The sequence below is a fragment of the Tachyglossus aculeatus genome, chromosome 2 (assembly GCF_015852505.1).
Source record: "Tachyglossus aculeatus isolate mTacAcu1 chromosome 2, mTacAcu1.pri, whole genome shotgun sequence".
Lineage (NCBI taxonomy): Eukaryota > Metazoa > Chordata > Mammalia > Monotremata > Tachyglossidae > Tachyglossus > Tachyglossus aculeatus.
Window position 1 is genome coordinate 154,922,224 of NC_052067.1, and position 19,041 is coordinate 154,941,264.

Genomic DNA, 19,041 nt, shown 5'->3' on the forward strand with positions numbered 1-19,041 from the left:
TTCAAGAACAAACAGACACAGTCCCTGCCCACAATGAGCTCACAGTCTAGAGAGGGAGACAGACAGAAATATAAATAAATGAATAAATAAATGACATATATATTGTATATGCTGATATACTGTACTCTCCCAAGGGCTTAGTACAGTCAGTGCACAATAAATATGATTGACTGACTTACTAATTCATTCATTCATTCAATCGTATTTATTGAGCGCTTACTGTGTGCAGAACACTGTACTAAGTGCTTGGGAAGTACAAGTTGGCAACGTAAAGAGATGGTCCCTACCCAACAGTGGGCTCACAGTCTAGAAGGGGGAGAGAGAGAACAAAACAAAACATATTAACAAAATAAAATAAATACAATAAATATGTACAAATAAGAGTAATAAATACGTACAAACATATATACATATATGCAGGTGCTGTAGGGAGGGGAAGGAACGCTGCTGGCGAAAGTCTAAACACCATGCCAACCTCATTCACTTGAAGTTTATCCTTTCCTGCCTTAACTCAGCCCTCTCCTCTGCCAGACAAAACTATTTCTCCTCCCTTATTGATTGACACCCATGCCCATCATCCCCGTCAGCTCTTACATGCATTCAACTCCCTTCTCAGGCCCCCAGTTCCTCCCCCTCCTCCTTCCCTCACCCCCAACGATCTGGTCTCCTACTTCATTAATAAAATTAAATCCATCGGGTCTGACCTCCCCAAAGTCACTCTCCCCACCCCCACCCCCGACCCAGTTCTCCAACCACCCAGCTCTCAACACTCTCTGCTACTCTCCCATCCTTCCCAGCAGTATCCACAGAGGAGCTCTCCTCCCTCCTCTCAAGTGCTGCTCCGGCTACCTGTGCTTCTGACCCCATTCCTTCTCATCTCATGAAATCTCTCGCTCCGTCCCTTCTCCCCTTCTTAACTTCCATCTTCAACCGCTCACTCTCCACTGTTTCCTTCCCCTCTGCCTTCAAACATGCCCATGTCTCTCCCATCCCAAAAAAAACCCTCTCTTGACCCCACCTCACCTTCTAGTTATCGCCCCATCTCCCTCCTACCATTCCTTTCCAAACTCCTTGAACGAATCATCTACACACACTGCCTCGAATTCCTCAACACCAACTCTCTCCTCGACCCCCTCCAGTCTGGCTTCCGTCCCCTACATTCCATGGAAACTGCCCTCTCAAAGGTCACCAATGACCTCCTGCTTGCCAAATCCAGTGGCTCATGCTCTATCCTAATCCTTCTCAACCTCTCAGCTGCCTTCGACACTGTGGACCACCCCCTTCTCCTCAACACGCTATCCAAACTTGGCTTCACAGACTCCGTCCTCTCCTGGTTCTCCTCTTATCTCTCCAGTTGTTCATTCTCAGTCTCTTTTGCAGGCTCTTCCTCCCCCTCCCATCCCCTTACAGTGGGGGTTCCTCAAGATTCAGTTCTTGGTCCCCTTCTGTTCTCGATCTACACTCACTCCCTTGGTGACCTCATTCGCTCCCACGGCTTCAACTATCATCTCTACGCTGATGACATGCAAAGCTACATCTCTGCCCCTGCTCTCTCCCCTCTCTCCAGGCTCGCATCTCCTCCTGCCTTCAGGACATCTCCATCTGGATGTCTGCTCGCCACCTAAAACTCAACATGTCCAAGACTGAACTCCTTGTCTTCCCTCCCAAACCCTGCCCTCTCCGTGACTTTCCCATCATTGTTGACAGCACTACCATCCTTCCCGTCTCACAAGCCCTCAACCTTGGTGTCATCCTTGACTCCGCTCTCTCCTTCACCCCTCACATCCAAGCCGTCACCAAAACCTGCCAATCTCAGCTCCGCAGCATTGCCAAGATCTGCCTTTTCCTCTCCATCCAAACTGCTACCCTGCTCGTTCAAGCTCTCATCCTATCCCATCTGGACTACTGTATCAGCCTCTTCTCTGCTCTCCCATCCTCTTGTCTCTCCCCGCTTCAATCCATACTTCACACCTCTGCCCAGATTGTCTGTGTCTAGAAACGTTCTGGACATGTTGCTCCCCTCCTCAAAAATCTCCAGTGGCTACCAATCAACCTACGCATCAGGCAGAAACTCCTCACCCTCGGCTTCAAGGCTGTCCATCACCTCGCCCCCTCCTACCTCACCTCCCTTCTCTCCTTCTGCAGCCCAGCCCACACCCTCCACTGCTAATCTCCTCACCGTGCTTCATTTTTGTCTGTCCCGCCATCGAACCCTGGCCCACGTCATCCCCCTGACCTGGAATGCCCTCCCTCTGCCCATCCACCAAGCTAGCTCTCTTCCTCCCTTCAAGGCCCTACTGAGAGCTCACCTCCTCCAGGAGGCCTTCCCAGACTGAGCCCCCTCTTTCCTCCCCCCTCCTCCCCTTCTCCATCCCCCTGCCTTACCTCCTTCCCTTCCCCACAGCACCTGTATATATGTATATATTTGTACGTATTTAATGCTCTATTCATTTATTTTACTTTTACATATCCTATTTATTTTATTTTGTTAATATGTTTTGTTTTGTTCTCTGTCTCCCCCTTCTAGACTGTGAGCCCACTGTTGGGTAGGGACCATCTCTATATGTTGCCAACTTGTACTTCCCAAGCACTTAGTACAGTACTCTGCACACAGTAAGCGCTCAATAAATATGATTGATTGAGGTAAGGCGGGGGAGATGGGGAGGGGGGAGGAGGGGGAGAGGAAGGAAGGGACTCAGTCTGGGAAGGCCTCCTGGAGGAAGTGAGCTCTCAGTAGGGCTTTGAAGGGAGGAAGAGAGCTAGCTTGGCGGATGTGCGGAGGAAGGGCATTCCAGGCCAGGGGGAAGACATGGGCCAGGGGTCGATGGCAGGACAGGCGAAAATGAGGCACGGTGAGGAGATTAGCAGCAGAGGAGTAGAGGGTGCAGACTGGGCTGGAGAAGGAGAGAAGGGAGGTGAGGTAGGAGGGGACGAGGTGATGGAGAGCCTTGAAGCCGAGAGTGAGGAGTTTTTGCCTGATGCATAGGTTGATTGGTAGCCACTGGAGATTTTTACTGATTACCATGTATCTACTCCAGTGCTTAGAACAGTGCCTAGCACATAGTTCTTAACACAGTTTTTAACACATAGTGTTTAAACAAAGACCATATTGTTTTAAAAAATGTCCAATCAATACCACTGATTGATTGGTTTTGTTGCCCTCAGAAATTAAGCACCTAATAGTGGTGACAATAATTTAAAAAAAAATTCCTTTCTGAGCTGTCACTGGTAGGAGATGACATCAGTATTGGTTTGAGGAAAATGATTCCAAGATCAAAGAACTACTTTCAGGAAAACAACGACATCTTCTCAAATTCATTCATTCATTAATTCAATTGCACTTATTGAGCACTTACTGTGTGCAGAGCACTGTACTAAGCACTTGGGAAGTACAAGTCGGTAACACAATGTCATGAGGCCTCTCAGGATCCTGAAAAATTGATCCTCATGAATATCTAAACTATGGATAATGTAGAAATGGTTAGGTACCAAGGGTGTAGACATCCAAGTCTTTGTTGAACAAAACCAAATTTAGTAATCCTATGCCTTTCTGAGAAGTACATATGGGTTCATTCATACACCTCAACATGATGGGAGAGTACCTATTGGAAGATCAATCAATGGTATTTATTGAGCACTTACTGTGTGCTGAGCACTGCATTAAGCATGTAAAACAAGAGGCATTCTCAGGAATATCAGCAAGGAAGTATCTCTGTGGGCCCACATGTGGTATGGATTGCCAATTATATGTTGGTCTTTTCAGGCCCACGCGCACAGATGGGTAGGACTTCATGGTCTGGAGCCTAACATTTCAAAGGAAAGTTGCATGTGAGGAGCATATACACACACACACGCACACACTCACACACTCCCTCCGTCACTCACTCATATAACCCAGAGTGGCAAGTCTTGCCAATGTGAAATTCTGAGACTCCACTGCTTCCAGTTACAAATGAATGACAGGAATAGGCGAATTGGGAATAATTGGAGAGGGAAGGGTGGAGCTTTGAAGAGCTGCCCAAATTCACGGAACGTAGTAGAGACTATGTTGTCGTTATTCAGTCTGTTCTTCTCAATTCCTCGATTACCAGAGCATTATCTATTGAAAATGCGGCCCTTGCTGTTTAGATTATTTCCACAGGTCATAGAGCCTCAGTCCTTTATGTTTGTTATATTCTTAGGCTCTTCCTGTTCGCTGGTCTCCTTTCCAGAGGTAGGAAGAGGATTCTGGGGAACATAGTCTATTAGAATCCTGGAAACCCTAGGAAGGAGTGGGTTGTACCGTTAAGGAATTTTCCTATCCCGCCTTCAGTGCCTAGCCTTAATAGTTCCACACCCAGTGAACTGCTGGTATGATAACAGTGTACTGGATTGCTCACCACTTGCATTTATTGAGGAGAAATAGAATTACACCTTCTTAGAATGTCATTCAGGATGGTGTTTCTAGTGTAAATTCTCTCTGTAATTTGTAAAGGTATTTCATGAAATGGTTTCATAGTTATCATTAAAATATTAATTTTAAATAGTACATGAAGGAAATTTATTCTGTCTTATGCTCTATCATTCCCAAAAGTACATTCTGTCAGATGAACTCCCATTTTAATAAAAGCATTGGTGGGTAGGCTTGATTTTGTCTTTCTGTTTTATTGTGGGCTGTAAATCTGAAATATGTTCATTTATTTGCCAGCATTATGTTATAATGCAACAGTATTATTAACAGTGACAACTTTATGGAACATCAGGAGGTAATGTATAATTATTCTATTATCATCATAAATCACTTCTTTCTCTTCATACTCAGGTTTGAAATCCACAATTAAATCTTTTATTCGACAAGTCTTCAGTTTAAAAAATCGTTTTGTGTTGAGATTTACATATTTTGTTTTGCATCCTCTTAATCACTGAATTACATTCTTGTAAACATTATGGAGATTAGTAATGCTCATTCATAGGAATAACTTCTATTGGTTTTTCTTATTCTAAAACCAATGAGCAGGCAGAAATTTTTGCTTTCTAACTCAGTTGTACTCTCCCAAACAACTTAGTTTGTGCTCTAGCCATAGCAGCCATCAATATTTCAATAGCTATCAATCACTCAATGGTATTTATCAAGTGCTTATTGGGTGCAGAGCATTGAAGTAAGCATTTCGGAGAGTAAAATGCAGGAGAGTTGGTAAATATGTTCCCTGCCCACAAGGAGCTTAAGGGGGAGATGGATATTAAATTATGGATACATACTGTAAGGATATGAACATAAGTGATAATTGTGGTATTTTTAAGTGCTTTCTATGTACTAAGCACTGGGATGGATACAGGCAAATTGGGTTGGACACAGTCTATTTAAACTGTAAGTTCATTGTGGGCAGAGAATGTGTCTCATATTGTTGTGTTGTATTCTCCAAAGTGCTTACTATAGTGCTCTGCACACAGTAAGAGTTCAATAAATGTGATTGATTGATTGATGTGCTCTGGGGCTGAAGATGGGGTGATTATCAAGTGCTTAAAAGGTGTTGATTCTATAGACAATACAGGTGGGAGAGTAGGGGAAATAAAGGCTTAGTTGGGGAAGGCCTCTTGGTGACGTGATAAGTCTTTGAAAGTGGGGAGGATGGTAATCTGTTGTGTGTAGGAAGGAGTTGCAAGCTAAAGGAAGGATGTGGGCTAAAAGACAGTGGCAAGATAAGTCAAGTAGAGGTACAATGAGTAGATGGGCATTAGAAGAGCAAAGCACGTGGGCTGGTTAGTAGTAGGAAATCAGTGAAGTGAGGAATGAAGAGAGCTGATTGAAAGTTTTAAAGCTGTTAGTAAGGAGTTTCTCCTTGATGCCGAGGAGGCTGGGCAACCACTGGGTGTTCTTGACAAGTGGGTAGACATGGACTGAACATTTTATTTAGAAAAATGTTTTGGACAGCAGAGTGACATAAGGACTAGAGTGAGGAGAGACAAGAGGCAGGGAGGTCAACAAGGAGGCTGATGCAGTCATCAAAGTGGGGTAGGATAAGAGCTCGGATCAGCATAGTAGCAGTTCGGATGAAGAGGAAAGGGCAAATTTTAGCTACATTGTGAAGGTAGAACCAATAGGATTTGTTAGACAGAGATAATATGTGGGTTGAATGAGAGAAATGAGTTGAGGATAATGCAAAGTTTATGGGCTTGTGTGATGCAGGGTGGTGGTGGTGTCTATAGTTGGTTGCATGAATTTGCTGACCTCTGTATTCAGAGATGCTGTTTCAGTCAGTGGGCTTTTTCCACTAGGTTTCTCAGACTTCAGGGTGTAAGGACGGAGGGACCAGTGCACTTTTTTTATATATATTGAGCTGAAGTCTCCCAGTTCCTAAAATTACTCTCTGATTGAAAGGAGCAGTAACGTTTTTCTGGCAAGGATGGCTAAAAGCCTCACTGCCCCATTAGGGCAGAGGATTATTCATTCATTTATTCATTCAATTGTATTTATTGAGTGCTTCCTGTGTGCAGAGCACTCTATTAAGCACTTGGAAAGTACAATTCAGCAACAGAGGCAATCCCTGCCCACAAAGCGCTCGCAGTCTAAGTCCACTATAAAGGGACACCATTAAGTCCCCACCAAAGTCAAGCCACTCAGATTATTTGGATGGATTGCTCTGTATGCATTCGTGCTCATTCATATTTTAATATGGAAAATTTGCGTTGTTGAAATTTCAGTCCATGTCCAGGGATGAAGTGAGAAAAGCTGATGTGACTGTCCAGTGGGCTATAATATTCTCTCAGGTCAGTGCTCTGCAAGACCTTGCTGCTACTGCCTGTGAAATAGAAAAGCAAAGAATATTTCCACATGGTTCTTCAGACCAGTCAAATTGGACACAGCCTCCAAACGAAGAGACCAGGGTAATCAAATTGATACCAGCTGGGGAAGACTTTGAGCCTTCTTTAAAAGCACAAAGTGCTGAGTACTGGAAAGTCATTAAGTGTGTGAAGGAGGATGTTAGATGACCCCCGTGCTGTTGCCTTAGAATTACAGGGAACAAAACTGAAATTTAACATGTCTGCTTATTTTTTAGTGGTGGAAGAACTGGAACAGACTATTGTTGCCAACAATGGAGCAATGCAAGATCACCAGTGTTTTCGGACTCCAGAGTGTGTGGGTATCACTCCATCTTATCTAATGATTTATTATCTAATAATTTTCTATGGGGGGGAAAAGTACAAAATAGCAGTCTCTGTTGGACCTCTGGCACAGAATCAGGAGCATGGGTGTGTACCATTGGACTTTCATTATTGCAGTATTATCGGGAATGGGTCACAGATCTTTAAAAAGTTTGGTTTTTCATGCTGCTGCTTCTGGAAATCATTAATGTCATCTGTGAAAGACTTCAAGACCTATCAGTTTTAGTAGGAAAATGGAATCAAAATGTGTGTGTGTGTGTGTGCATGTGTGTGTGTCTTAATTTTGCAAACCTGCCAGTGATGCTTTTAGGATGGTACATCATCATATTTTAATGCTATTAAGAACTCTGGGAAAAATAGTAAAGATTTAAGTAATTGTGGGAATTGCTAAGTGCTTATGTGCCAAGAGCTGCAGTAAGCAGTGGGGTGGCCTAGTGGAAAGAGAAAGAGAACAAAGTCACTTAACTTTTCTGTTCCTCGGCTACCTCATCTGTAAAATGGGGATTAAGGCAATGAGCCCAATGTGAGAAGTGAATCATTTCCAACCTGATTATCTCGTATCTACCCCAGCACTAAATACAGTTTGCGACTTAACAAATACCATTAAAAAATACAAGATCATCAGGTTGGACACATTTTGTGTGCCTCATGGTCATCACCATATAAAGGAGAGGGAGAACAGGTATTAAAGCTTCATTTTACAGATGATAATAATAATTAGGGTATTAAGCACTTACTATGTGTCAAACACTGTTCTAAGTGCTGGGGGGGATACAAGGTAATCAGGTTGCCCCATGTGGGGCTCACAGTCTTAATCCCCATTTTACAGATGAGGGAACTGAGGCATAGAGAAGTTAAGTGACTTGCCCAAAGTCACACAGCTGACAAGTGGTGGAGCTGAGATTAGAACCCATTACCTCTGACTCCTAAACCCATGCTCTTTCCACTGAGCCACACTGCTTTTCTAAGATGATGAAACTGAGGCATAGAGTCAAGTGACTTGTCCAAGGTCACACAGCAGGCAACTGGCCAAGCTGGGAATAGAATTCAAGTCTCCTGTATCCCCAGATCCATGCTCTTTCCCTTAAGCTTCACAGGGTCCCTGCCTCAGTGAGTGCAGGTTCTGTGGGAAGGGGCCAGTGCCCTTTCCTTCATACTAGCTCAGTGCCCCAGTCCCTGAAGTTATTTTCTGATTTAAAGGAGAAATAATTCTTTCAAAATATTATAGGAATGGTTAAATTCACTGCAGGACCATGTACACCACCTGTAATAATAATGATGACATTTATTAAGTGCTTACTATGTGCAAAGCACTGTTCTAAGCACTGGGGAGGTTCCTAGGTGATCAGGCTGTCCCATGTGGGGCTCACAGTCTTAATCACCATTTTACAGATGAGGCAACTGAGACACAGAGAAGTTAAGTGATTAGCCCAAAGTCACACAGCTGACAATTAGCGGAGCCGGGATTTGAACCCATGACCTCTGACTCCAAAGCCCACACTCTTTCCACTGTGCCACGCTGTTCCCTGGGGCTGAAAGAGCACAGTGCTCCTCTCAAAGTACCTCATTTACTACGAGGGAATAACTTCAGGCAAGAGAAGCAGTGTTCCCTAATGGAAAGAGCACGGACCTGGGGTTCAGAGGACCTGGGTTCTAATCCTGACTCTGTCACATGTCTGCTGGGTCATCTTGGGCAAGTCACTTAACTGCTCAGTGCCTCAGTTACTTCATCTTTAAAATGGGGATTAAATTCTAGTCCCTCCTACTAAGACTGTGGACCCAGGTGGGACAGGGACTGTGTCCAATGTAATTAACCTGTCTATAACCCAGCACTTAGAACAGTGTCTGGCACATAGTAAGCACTGAACACATACTATAGTCATTATAATTATTAGAAGTTTAGGTTTGTGGTCTTTTGGTCTATCTTATTTAAAAAAAAAATGAGAATTTTAGGTGGACTCTTCATTCCGTAGTGAAATTTATTTCAAAATTCAGTAGCCTCTTTCAGAGGAAGAAAATGATTCACTGAAACACCCAGTATACTGGAGCACCAGATGTGTTGTGACAGCCTGCCAGTCACCTCCAGAATGACCGATCTATCTCTCTCTCTCAATTGCCCTCTCTCTTCTCAATGTTCAATATCCAAATTTCTGACTGTAGAAGACAAACTAATAGAGGATAGTATTGATGGCTCAGAGAGACTAGGATCCAATTTATTCATTTACCAGAGCTCTGGGGAGACCCATAGCTTTTCTTTCTGCTTGTTGCCATATCTTTTTCTATTTGGGGCATTTTGAATTTCCATCCCAGTATTTCAGTAAGTGGTTTGAAAGGAAATTAGACTACCCTGAGGGAGAGTCTGTTTTTTGTTGTTGATTTTTTTTGGTGGGGCAGGGGGGGTGTTTCTGCCAAATTGTCCTTACCTCTTGTGTGGCTAATACCTACAGTCTTACTACATTCAGGAAGGAATCCAAGTTTTGCTTAAACTCTCTGAATAGTATATGGCATGTTCATCCTCAATAATAATAATGGAATTTATTAAGCACTTACTATGTGCAAAGCACTGTCTAAGTGCTGGGAAGGTTACAAGGTGATCAGGTTGTCCCACGTGAGGCTCACAGTGTTAATCCCCATTTTACAGATGAGGTAACTGAGGCACAGAGAAGTTGTGACTTGCCCAAAGTCACACAGCTGACAAGTGGCGGAGTTGGGATTTGAACCCATGACCTCTGACTCCAAAGCCCGTGCTCTTTTGTCATAGAGACAGCAGATTAGCAAAGAGGCTTATGCTCTTCGTAAACTCTCCCAGGGCTGCTCTGAGCGCCTGTGTAGTTTACCACCACTGCTAATCTCCATGGTAAAAGCAAACAGGAGGATAAGGAAAGTGCATTGAGAATAGGGTCCTCTGGAGGATCAGGCAGTATATTCAAAGTCTGTTCCTACACATGGAAGATCAGAGCATCAAGTAAAACAAGTAGAAAAAGCGTGAGAGAGTGGCGTGGGGAAATGACCTTGGGAAATCAGGTAAGGCATTCTCACTTATTCTAAGCAGTCTGACTGACTGAGTCCCCTCCTTCCTCTCCCCCTCCTCCCCCTCCCCATCCCCCCCGCCTTACCTCCTTCCCCTCCCCACAGCACCTGTATATATGTATATATGTTTGTACGTATTTATTACTCTATTGTATTTGTACATATTTATTCTATTTATTTTATTTTGTTAATATGTATTGTTTTGTTCTCTGTCTCCCCCTTCTAGACTGTGAGCCCACTGTTGGGTAGGGACTGTCTCTATATGTTGCCAACTTGTACTTCCCAAGCGCTTAGTACAGTGCTCTGCACACAGTAAGCGCTCAATAAATGTGATTGAATGAATGAATAAGCTGAAATGGGGCAGAGCAAGTTGAATCAAGAGGAAAACAAAAAGGAAGCAGAACACCAAGAACAATAGAAAACAGGAGAGACACGTAGAAAAACAGTTGGAAAGAGAGAAATCAGTTCTCTACAACTTAACTGTTGGGCTCTTCTCAGCCTGATATTTTGAAAGGTCCAAATGTTTTTGTCTTCTGAATAATAGAGAAATGAACTGCTGCAACATAAACCATTGACTACTTCATTACAGGAAAGATCCAGTTATAGTTTGGAAACTGCTTTTGTTTATGCCACTCAATTCTAGCAAAATCCATTTGTTCATTTTTGCTAAATTTATACCTTGTTTATAGGTTAGTGTAGAACAGTGCTCAGCACTTAGGACAGTGCTTGGCACATAGTAAGTGCTTAACAAATACCATAATTTTTTTTTTGTGTGTGTGTGTGTGTGTGTTTTGCAGAGAACAGTAATTAAGATCTTCATCATTATTGAAATAGTTTAGGTCGTTCACGTTTCTGCCGCAAAGTGTTTTTTTTCTTTATTTCTTCAACAAGTACTGGGGAAAGCAACACGATAGCATTATCCCATAATCCAAAGATCGATGCTCTAATCATTCTAAAAAACCATGTCCAACCATAATGAATGTATCTGCCCTTAGCAGTTTGAATTGGAATTGAAGGTCTTTTACTGGACCTTCATTGGATGGGATCTTGACTCAGATCATCTTGGAGAGAAGTTGGTGATTGCTTTTGCATCAAGCTTCTTGAAACTTTTAGCATTTCAATCTTTGAATGCCAGCTCACAACCATGCTGACCTGTGGGCAAAGCTTTTCAAAAATTGTTCCATGTAGAAATTATCCAAATTTGTTCATCAGTGGGGACACCAGCAGGAAATCCATAAGATTCTCTAGGAGGCAACTGGGAAGTTGCTATGCGCGATATAACATATTTGTTGCACTAAAGCTCAACATCTAAGAAGTCAAGATTAGAAGCCATGACCTTGTAGCTTCCAGGCCCGTGCTTTATCCACTATTCATTCATTCGATCGTATTTATTGAGCGCTTACTGTGTGCAGAGCACTGTACTAAGCTCTTGGGAAGTACAAGTTGGCAACATATAGAGACGGTCCCTACCCAACAGCGGGCTCCCAGTCTAGAAGGGGAAGACAGACAACAAAACAAAACATATTAACAAAATAAAATAGAATAGTAAATATGTACAAGTAAAATAAATAGAGTAATAAATATGTACAAACATATATACAGGTGCTGTGGGGAGGGGAAGGAGGTAGGGCTACACTATGCTGCTTTTCTATCTCTCTTGTCCTGTGGACTGGGGAAATCTGGATACAGACTAGTCATGTGTCATATATGTTGCCAACTTGTACTTCCCAAGTGCTTAGTACAGTGCTCTGCACACAGTAAGCGCTCAATAAATATGATTGATGATGATGATCTCAAGGTCACCTCAATGCACACCCACACCCCTGGGTCTGAGCCAGAAACAAAATTAGCCTCGGGAAGTGTAGGGGAGGAATCTGGTGAAATGGTCCTTTCAGCTAGACTTTACCCTTATAGAGAGAGGGTAGAGTTATTAAACTAGAAAGCTTTACAAGCTTTTACATGGGCAAGCAAAGGGACCCACAAAAGTAGGGAAAAACAGTCATTTTCTTTCAAATAATAATGAACTTGGGTTGCAATACTCTTTCACAGTTTACCGTCTTGAATTAATATTATTAATAATAATAACAATCCTGAATTCTAAAAAAAACTTTCACTTTCTCAAAGTACAGCCACATGAATTATCTTATTTTACCTACAAATACTGAGAGCAACCATTGCAGCTGTCAGTTCCTAAATGAGGGAGTATTTCATTACTGTCTGTCATCTCATCATAGTAAGGAGCTTACAAATACAGTATTTGGAAACATCGTATGATAATTGGGAGATATCAATATGTAAACAGAATCATCCAGAAGGATCAACCATTGTCACCGGTGACCTAGTAATAACTAACTGTGAAATAACTAATACTTCTAGTTTTCAAACCTGCCAATTATCCTGGCAATTTTCTCATAAAACATTATGCCCTTGTAAAATGTCATAAGATAGGAAATAATGATCACATGAATGCAGCTAATGAATGCAGCTGGGTTGTTCATTTAATTGCCTCCATTTTTTTATTTCCACTTTCACCCATTATTATAGTAGCCCCCAAAAGGGAAATGATTGCTCAAACGTCCTTGAGCACAGGGTTGCTGTCTACCAACCCTGTTGTATTGCTTGTTATGGTCAGGGAATGTATCTGTTTACTGTTATACTCTCCCTAGTGCTTAGTACAATGCTCTGCCCACAGAAAGCACTCAAAAAAATGATCGACTGACTGTGCTCTCTCAAGGGTATAGTACAGGACTCTGTACAAAGTAAGTGCTCAATAAATACCATTGAATGCTTGTGTCCAACCCGATTTGCTTGTATCTACTCCAGCACTTAGTACAGTTCATGGCACATAGTAAAGGCTTAACAAATGCCACAATTATTGTTATTATTATTATTATTATTATTATTATCAGAGGTATAGTAGTTGGGTCTTACACGAGTAAGTAGAAGATCGGAGATTGTTGGCTTCCTGGCCATCACTAGAGACTGTCATTGAGTTCACTTCAAACCCCCTTGAGTAGCCACTCACTCTACCCTGATTTGCTTGGAGCCAAAAGAAGCAACCAACAGTAATGGAAACCCTAGACCCAGGCTGGAGCCGAGGTATTCATTTATTCGGTCGTATTTATTGAGCACTTACTGTGTGCAAAGCACTGTACTAAATGCTTGGGAAGTACAATTCAGCAACAGAGACAATCCTTGCCCACAAAAGGCTTACAGTCTAGAAGGGGGGAGACAGACATTAGAATAAGCAGGCATCAGTAGAATCATTATAAATAAACAGAATTGTAGGTACATACACATTGTTAATAAATAATAAATAGAATCATGTGTTAATATGTACATATATATAACTGTTGTGGGGCGGGGGGTAGAGCAAAGGGTGCAAGATGGGGTGATGGGGAGGAAAGCGGGAGCAGAGGAAAAAGGGGGCTTATTCTGGGAAGGCCTCCTGGAGAAGGTGAGCTTTCAGTAGGGCTTTGAAGGGGGGAAGTGTGCTAGTTTGACAGATATGAGGAGGAAAGGAATTCCAGGCCATAAGTAGGACATGGGCCAGGAACAGGAGAGAACGAGGCACAGTGAGAAGGTTAGTGGCAGATGAGTGGAGTGTGCTGACTGGGGCTGTAGAAGGAGAGAAGGGAAGTGAGGTAGGAGGGGCCGAGGTGATGGAGAGCTTTGAAGCCAAAAGTGAGGAGTTTTTGTAGAATCACATCTACTCTAAGAGGCTTCGTTTTCCCTACTCCTTCTCCCTTTTGCTTCACACTTAATCATCACTGTTGTATTGTACTCTCCCAAGTATTTAGTACAGTGCCTTGCACATGGTAAGTGCTCAATAAATGTGATTGATTGAACATGGTAGAATCATTCCCTGCCCATAACAAGTTTACAGTGTAGAGTTGGGACAGACGTTAAAATAAATGATATAAATAAATAGAAAAAATGTATATTTTATATTTGTATTATTATATATTAATACTATATCAATCATATAACAATATTATATATGAAAGTGAATGCAAGATAAATAATATAAAAGTGAATAATATGAATATGGCCGAAATGAATAATTTATATTAAATAATTTGACGTGTACATAAGTGCTGTGGGGCTGAGGGTGGGCTGACTACTAAATGACCAAAAGTCACGGATTCAAGGGCCCTTGCCCTTGGATTTATACCCTTTATTCACCCCACCTTCAGCCCCACAGCACTTATGTGAATATCTTTAATTTACTTTCATATTGGTCTCCCCCTAAAGACTGTAAGCTCTTTGTGAGCAGGGAATGTACCTCCCAACCTTGTTTTATTGTACTCTTCCAACCATTCTGCTTGCAGTAAGCACTCAATAAATTCTATGGATAATAATAATAATGATGGTATTTGTTAAGTGCTTACTATGTGCCAAGCACTGTTCTAAACACTGGGATAGATACAAGGCAATCAGATTGGACTCAGTCCCTGTCCCACATGGGACTCACAGTCTCAATCCCCATTTTGCAGATGAGGGAACTGAGGCCCAGAGAAGTGAAGTGACTTGCCCAAGGTCACACGGCAGATAAATGGCGGGACCGGGATTAGCTCCCTAGATCCCAGAGTAGCTCACAGGGATGTCATTCCCAATTTCCAAACTGGATGCGGTAACTTCTCAGCAGTGTGCTTTCTGGAGAATGGAACTGTCAGAATTCATTTGACAGAATGAGAAAGAGGAAAAACAGTCAGCCCATTAATGGACCGGCGTATGATGTCATCAACAATTGACCTAGGGCTCGGTTTTATCACCAACGATTGAGAGCTGTACGATAACAGTGACCAGAACCATCTCAATTAAAGCCCCTATAAGGAAGAGAATTACATTAAAGTTGAAAGTCCATCTTTAAGCAGCCTAACTGGGCTGTGACCTTAAACTGCCTTAATGCATCAAGTGGCAAAGAAATTTCGAGAGCAGAGAAGGCTCTGTAGAGGTGTGCAAACCATAGTCCTGAAATATCAGTGGAAAGTAACAAAGAAAGTGGAGGTCAATGGGAATTTAGAGTATAGATGCTTTACCTCCCTAGATTTCTGACATTTTATTAAGTTCAGGAAAGATTCATGCGCAATCTGAAATCCTGTGAATTTTATATGCCATTTTAATATCAATATATCTTATTTCAACACAATCACAAAAAGATAGCATTTTATACTGGGAGTTACAAAAGTATTTTTGCAGACTGCCTTTGGAAAGATACTGTAAACATGTTTTTATCCTTCATATTCAAATGTCTTCTGCAAAAGAGAAATATCTTTTCAACACTTTTCCTAGTCACTTTTTGAAAGGTAGATTAATACAAACTGAGTGGGGAAAAAAAAACACCAAAAAAGAGCTTCCTTAATTATAATGTGTAAACCAATAATAGAGAATTTATAGGATATGAGTGTGGATTAGACTACATCAAGCCAGCATCTATTAAATCTGGGAGCAAAATGTGATTGTCAGAATTCAATAAAAATAAAAATGCATGGCAAGATTTTTAACAGATCCGTTGTTAATGCTAAATGTGTGGCAAAAAATTCTTGTGTTTTCTCAATATTAAATATGCTCCAAAATAAAAAAAACTAAAACCTAATAATGAAAATAGTTAACAGTGGTAGAGAAGCATTCATTCATTCAATAGTATTTATTGAACGTGGCTCAGTGGAAAGAGCCTGAGCTTGGGAGTCAGAGGTCATGGGCTCTAATCCTGACTCTGCCACTTGTGTGCTGTGTGACTTTGGGCAAGTCACTCAACCTCTCTGGGCCTCAATTACCTCATCTGTAAAATGGGGATTAAGACTGTGAGCCCCAAGTGGGACAACCTGATTACCTTGTATCCCCCAGTGCTTAGAACAGTGCTTGGCACATAGTAAGCGCTTAACAAATGCCATTATTATTCTTATTATTACTTTGTGCCAAGCATTGTACTATTGTGCACTAGGGTAGCTACAAGATAATCAGGGTGGAGCTACTGGTGATTAGGGAATGTGTCTGCCAACTCTGTTGCATTGTACTTCTCAAAACGCTTAGTACAGTGCTCAATAAATGCCATTGATTGCTTGACACAGTCCCATGTGAGGGAGGGAGGAAGAACAGATATTGAATCTACATTTTAAGGATGAGGAAACTGAGGCTCAGAGAAGTTAAGTGACTTGCCCAAAGTCACACAGCAGGCACGTGGCAGAACTAAGACTAGAACCAGGTCCCTCAAGTCCTAGCCTGTGGTCTTTTCACTGAGTCATGCTACTTCCCCAGGTATGCTGCCAACAGAATATCATGGGTGCAAGGTTCAACAGAACAGTGTCCTCTCAACGAGCTTAAAATCTGCAGGGGGAGACAGACATTAAAACATATTAGAGATAGGGGAAATGATATGCTAATCATCAGCAGGATGGCCAAATGGACAGTATATGGGACTGAGAATCATGAAACCCAAATTCTAGTCCCAGGTCATCACTTGCCTGCTGAGTGACCTCTGGCAAGTTACATAATTTCTCTGTACCTCAGTTTCCTCACCTGTACAATGGGGAGAAAATGTTGTTCTCATTCCCTCTTAGACACTGAGCCCCATATAAGACAGTTACAGGGTCTGATCTGATCATCTTGTACCTACTTGAGAGCTTGGCACACAGAAAATGTTTAATAAATTGCCATCATAGTTGTTATTTGTTATCATCTTAACCCATTCCAGGTGAACTCATTCTCTCCCAGTAAATTCCCATTCAATATGCCTTACGGTTAGTTTTTCCCACCATTGCCTTTGCCCAAATACTACAAATTCCAAAGAAGTCAGAAATAGTTCTTTCTAACATTTTCATTCTTTCCTCTTCACTCAGCCTTCTTGACTAGTGTTCAACCGTTTTTGTCCCTGTCAGAAAGGGCCAAAAGCCAATGAGTCTTTCAGCAAAAAGGAGGAAGACACCAAGAGCAAAAAATTATATAAAAAAAAGCAGTGGCGATGAGCTGATTTAGACTATCATCACACCTGGCAGTTTGTGCAAACGTCCTAAGGCATAAGCGTCTGATTTCTGGCCTTTCAGGGAGAAGCCCGGAGGTTATCACAATAACAGACGGGAGCCTGAGAATGAGAAGAATTACTCCCTTAACCAATCCCAATGCAAGATTCACACTGTAGCTGCAAACACGCTCACTGACTGGATAAGAAAGTACCATTTCCAAACTCATCCAGCACACTTTGCTCCAATAATTCTAACCTTCTCATTGTAACTCCATAATAATGATGGTATTTGTTAAGCACTTACTATGTGCCAAGGACTGTTCTAAACTCTGGGGTGGATACAAAGTAATAGATTGTCCAATGTGGGGCTCACAGTTTTCATCCCCATTTTACAGATGAGGGAACAGAGGCACAGAGAAGCGAAGTGACTTGCCCACCTCACTCTCCACCTACCTCTCACTCACATCCTGGCTCTGATCTGGAAAACCCTCCCTCTTCATATCTGATGGACAATTACTTTCCCCAACTTCAAAGCCTTATTGAAGGCACATCTCCTCCAAGAGGCCTTTCACTCAATCAATCAGTCGTATTTATTGAGCACTTACTGTGTGCAGAGCACTGGACTAAGCGCTTGGGAAGTACAAGCTGGCAACATATAGAGACAGTCCCTACCCAACAGTGGGCTCACAGTCTAAAAGGGGGAGACAGAGAACAAAACCAAACATACTAACGAAATAAAATAAATAGAATGGATATGTACAGGTAAAATAAATAGAGTAATAAATACGTACAAACATATATACATCTATACAGGTGCAGTGGGGAAGGGAAGGAGGTAAGATGAGGGAATGGAGGGGGGATGAGGGGGAGAGGAAGGAAGGGACTCAGTCTGGGAAGGCCTCCTGGAGGAGGTGAGCTCTCAGTAGGGCCTTGAAGGGAGGAAGAGAGCTAGCTTGGTGGATGGGCAGAGGGAGGGCATTCCAGGCCCGGGGGATGACGTGGGCCGGGAGTCGATGGTGGGACAGGTGAGAACGAGGTACGGTGAGGAGATTAGCAGCAGAGGAGTGGAGGGTGCGGGGTGGGCTGTAGAAGGAGAGAAGGGAGGTGAGGTAGGAGGGGGAGAGGTGATGGACAGCCTTGAAGCCCAGGGTGAGGAGTCTCTTTCCTGACTAAGTCCTCCTTTCCTCTTCTCCCACTCCCTTCTGCATCACCCTGACTTGCATCCTTTATTCTCCCTCCCTCCCAGCCCCACAGCACTTATGTCCATATCTGAAGTTGTATTTATTTGTATTAATTTCTGTCTCTGGCCACAGTAAGTGCTTAATAAATACAATTGATTGACTGACTGACAGGATAATATTTCCTTCCTTAACCAGTTCCAATGAAAGATTCTGACTGTAGCTGCAGATATGTTCACTGAGTGGATAAGAAAGCACCATTTCCAAAGCAGGGTAAGATTAATACTGTACTAAACCCCTTAATGTCTTGCTACTAAAATTTCATTTCTTTTAGGATTACCATGATAGGACTATGCTCATATCCTGAGATGACCTTACTATATGGTTTTAAACCTTAAAAGAAAACACTTTTATTAAATTACACCTCATTTCCTGGTATGAATTACAAAGAAATCGTAACCAAAATTAGTTCCCGAAACATTTGGCCTTCCCCTTCTGGTCACCAAAGTGCTTGTTTGAAAACACTAATCAAAGGGAAAAAAACACTGTATTTTACAGGAGAAAATGCATATGTCATATCACGAAGTTATTTCTATGTCTTGTGGCCTTAGGTTTAAAAAAAGAAAGGTTTGCTATTTCTGTAAGCAGGTTTAGTGAAATTCTCACCTATTGTGGAAATGCAATTTTCACGCCAGATACTAAGTCATTTTCTTAAGGGATTTTTAC

General features: G+C 42.2%; 1 protein-coding gene across 1 annotated transcript in view; it reads left to right on the forward strand.

Annotated features, from left to right (window-relative positions):
- Positions 1–19,041, forward strand: part of ANO6 (anoctamin 6) — a 202,355-nt gene that overhangs the window by 70,934 nt on the left and 112,380 nt on the right. Inside the window, exon 2 of the mRNA XM_038765280.1 lies at positions 7,038–7,117. Within this exon, the coding sequence (XP_038621208.1) occupies positions 7,038–7,117 (80 nt within the window). The remainder of the gene's footprint in view (positions 1–7,037; positions 7,118–19,041) is intronic.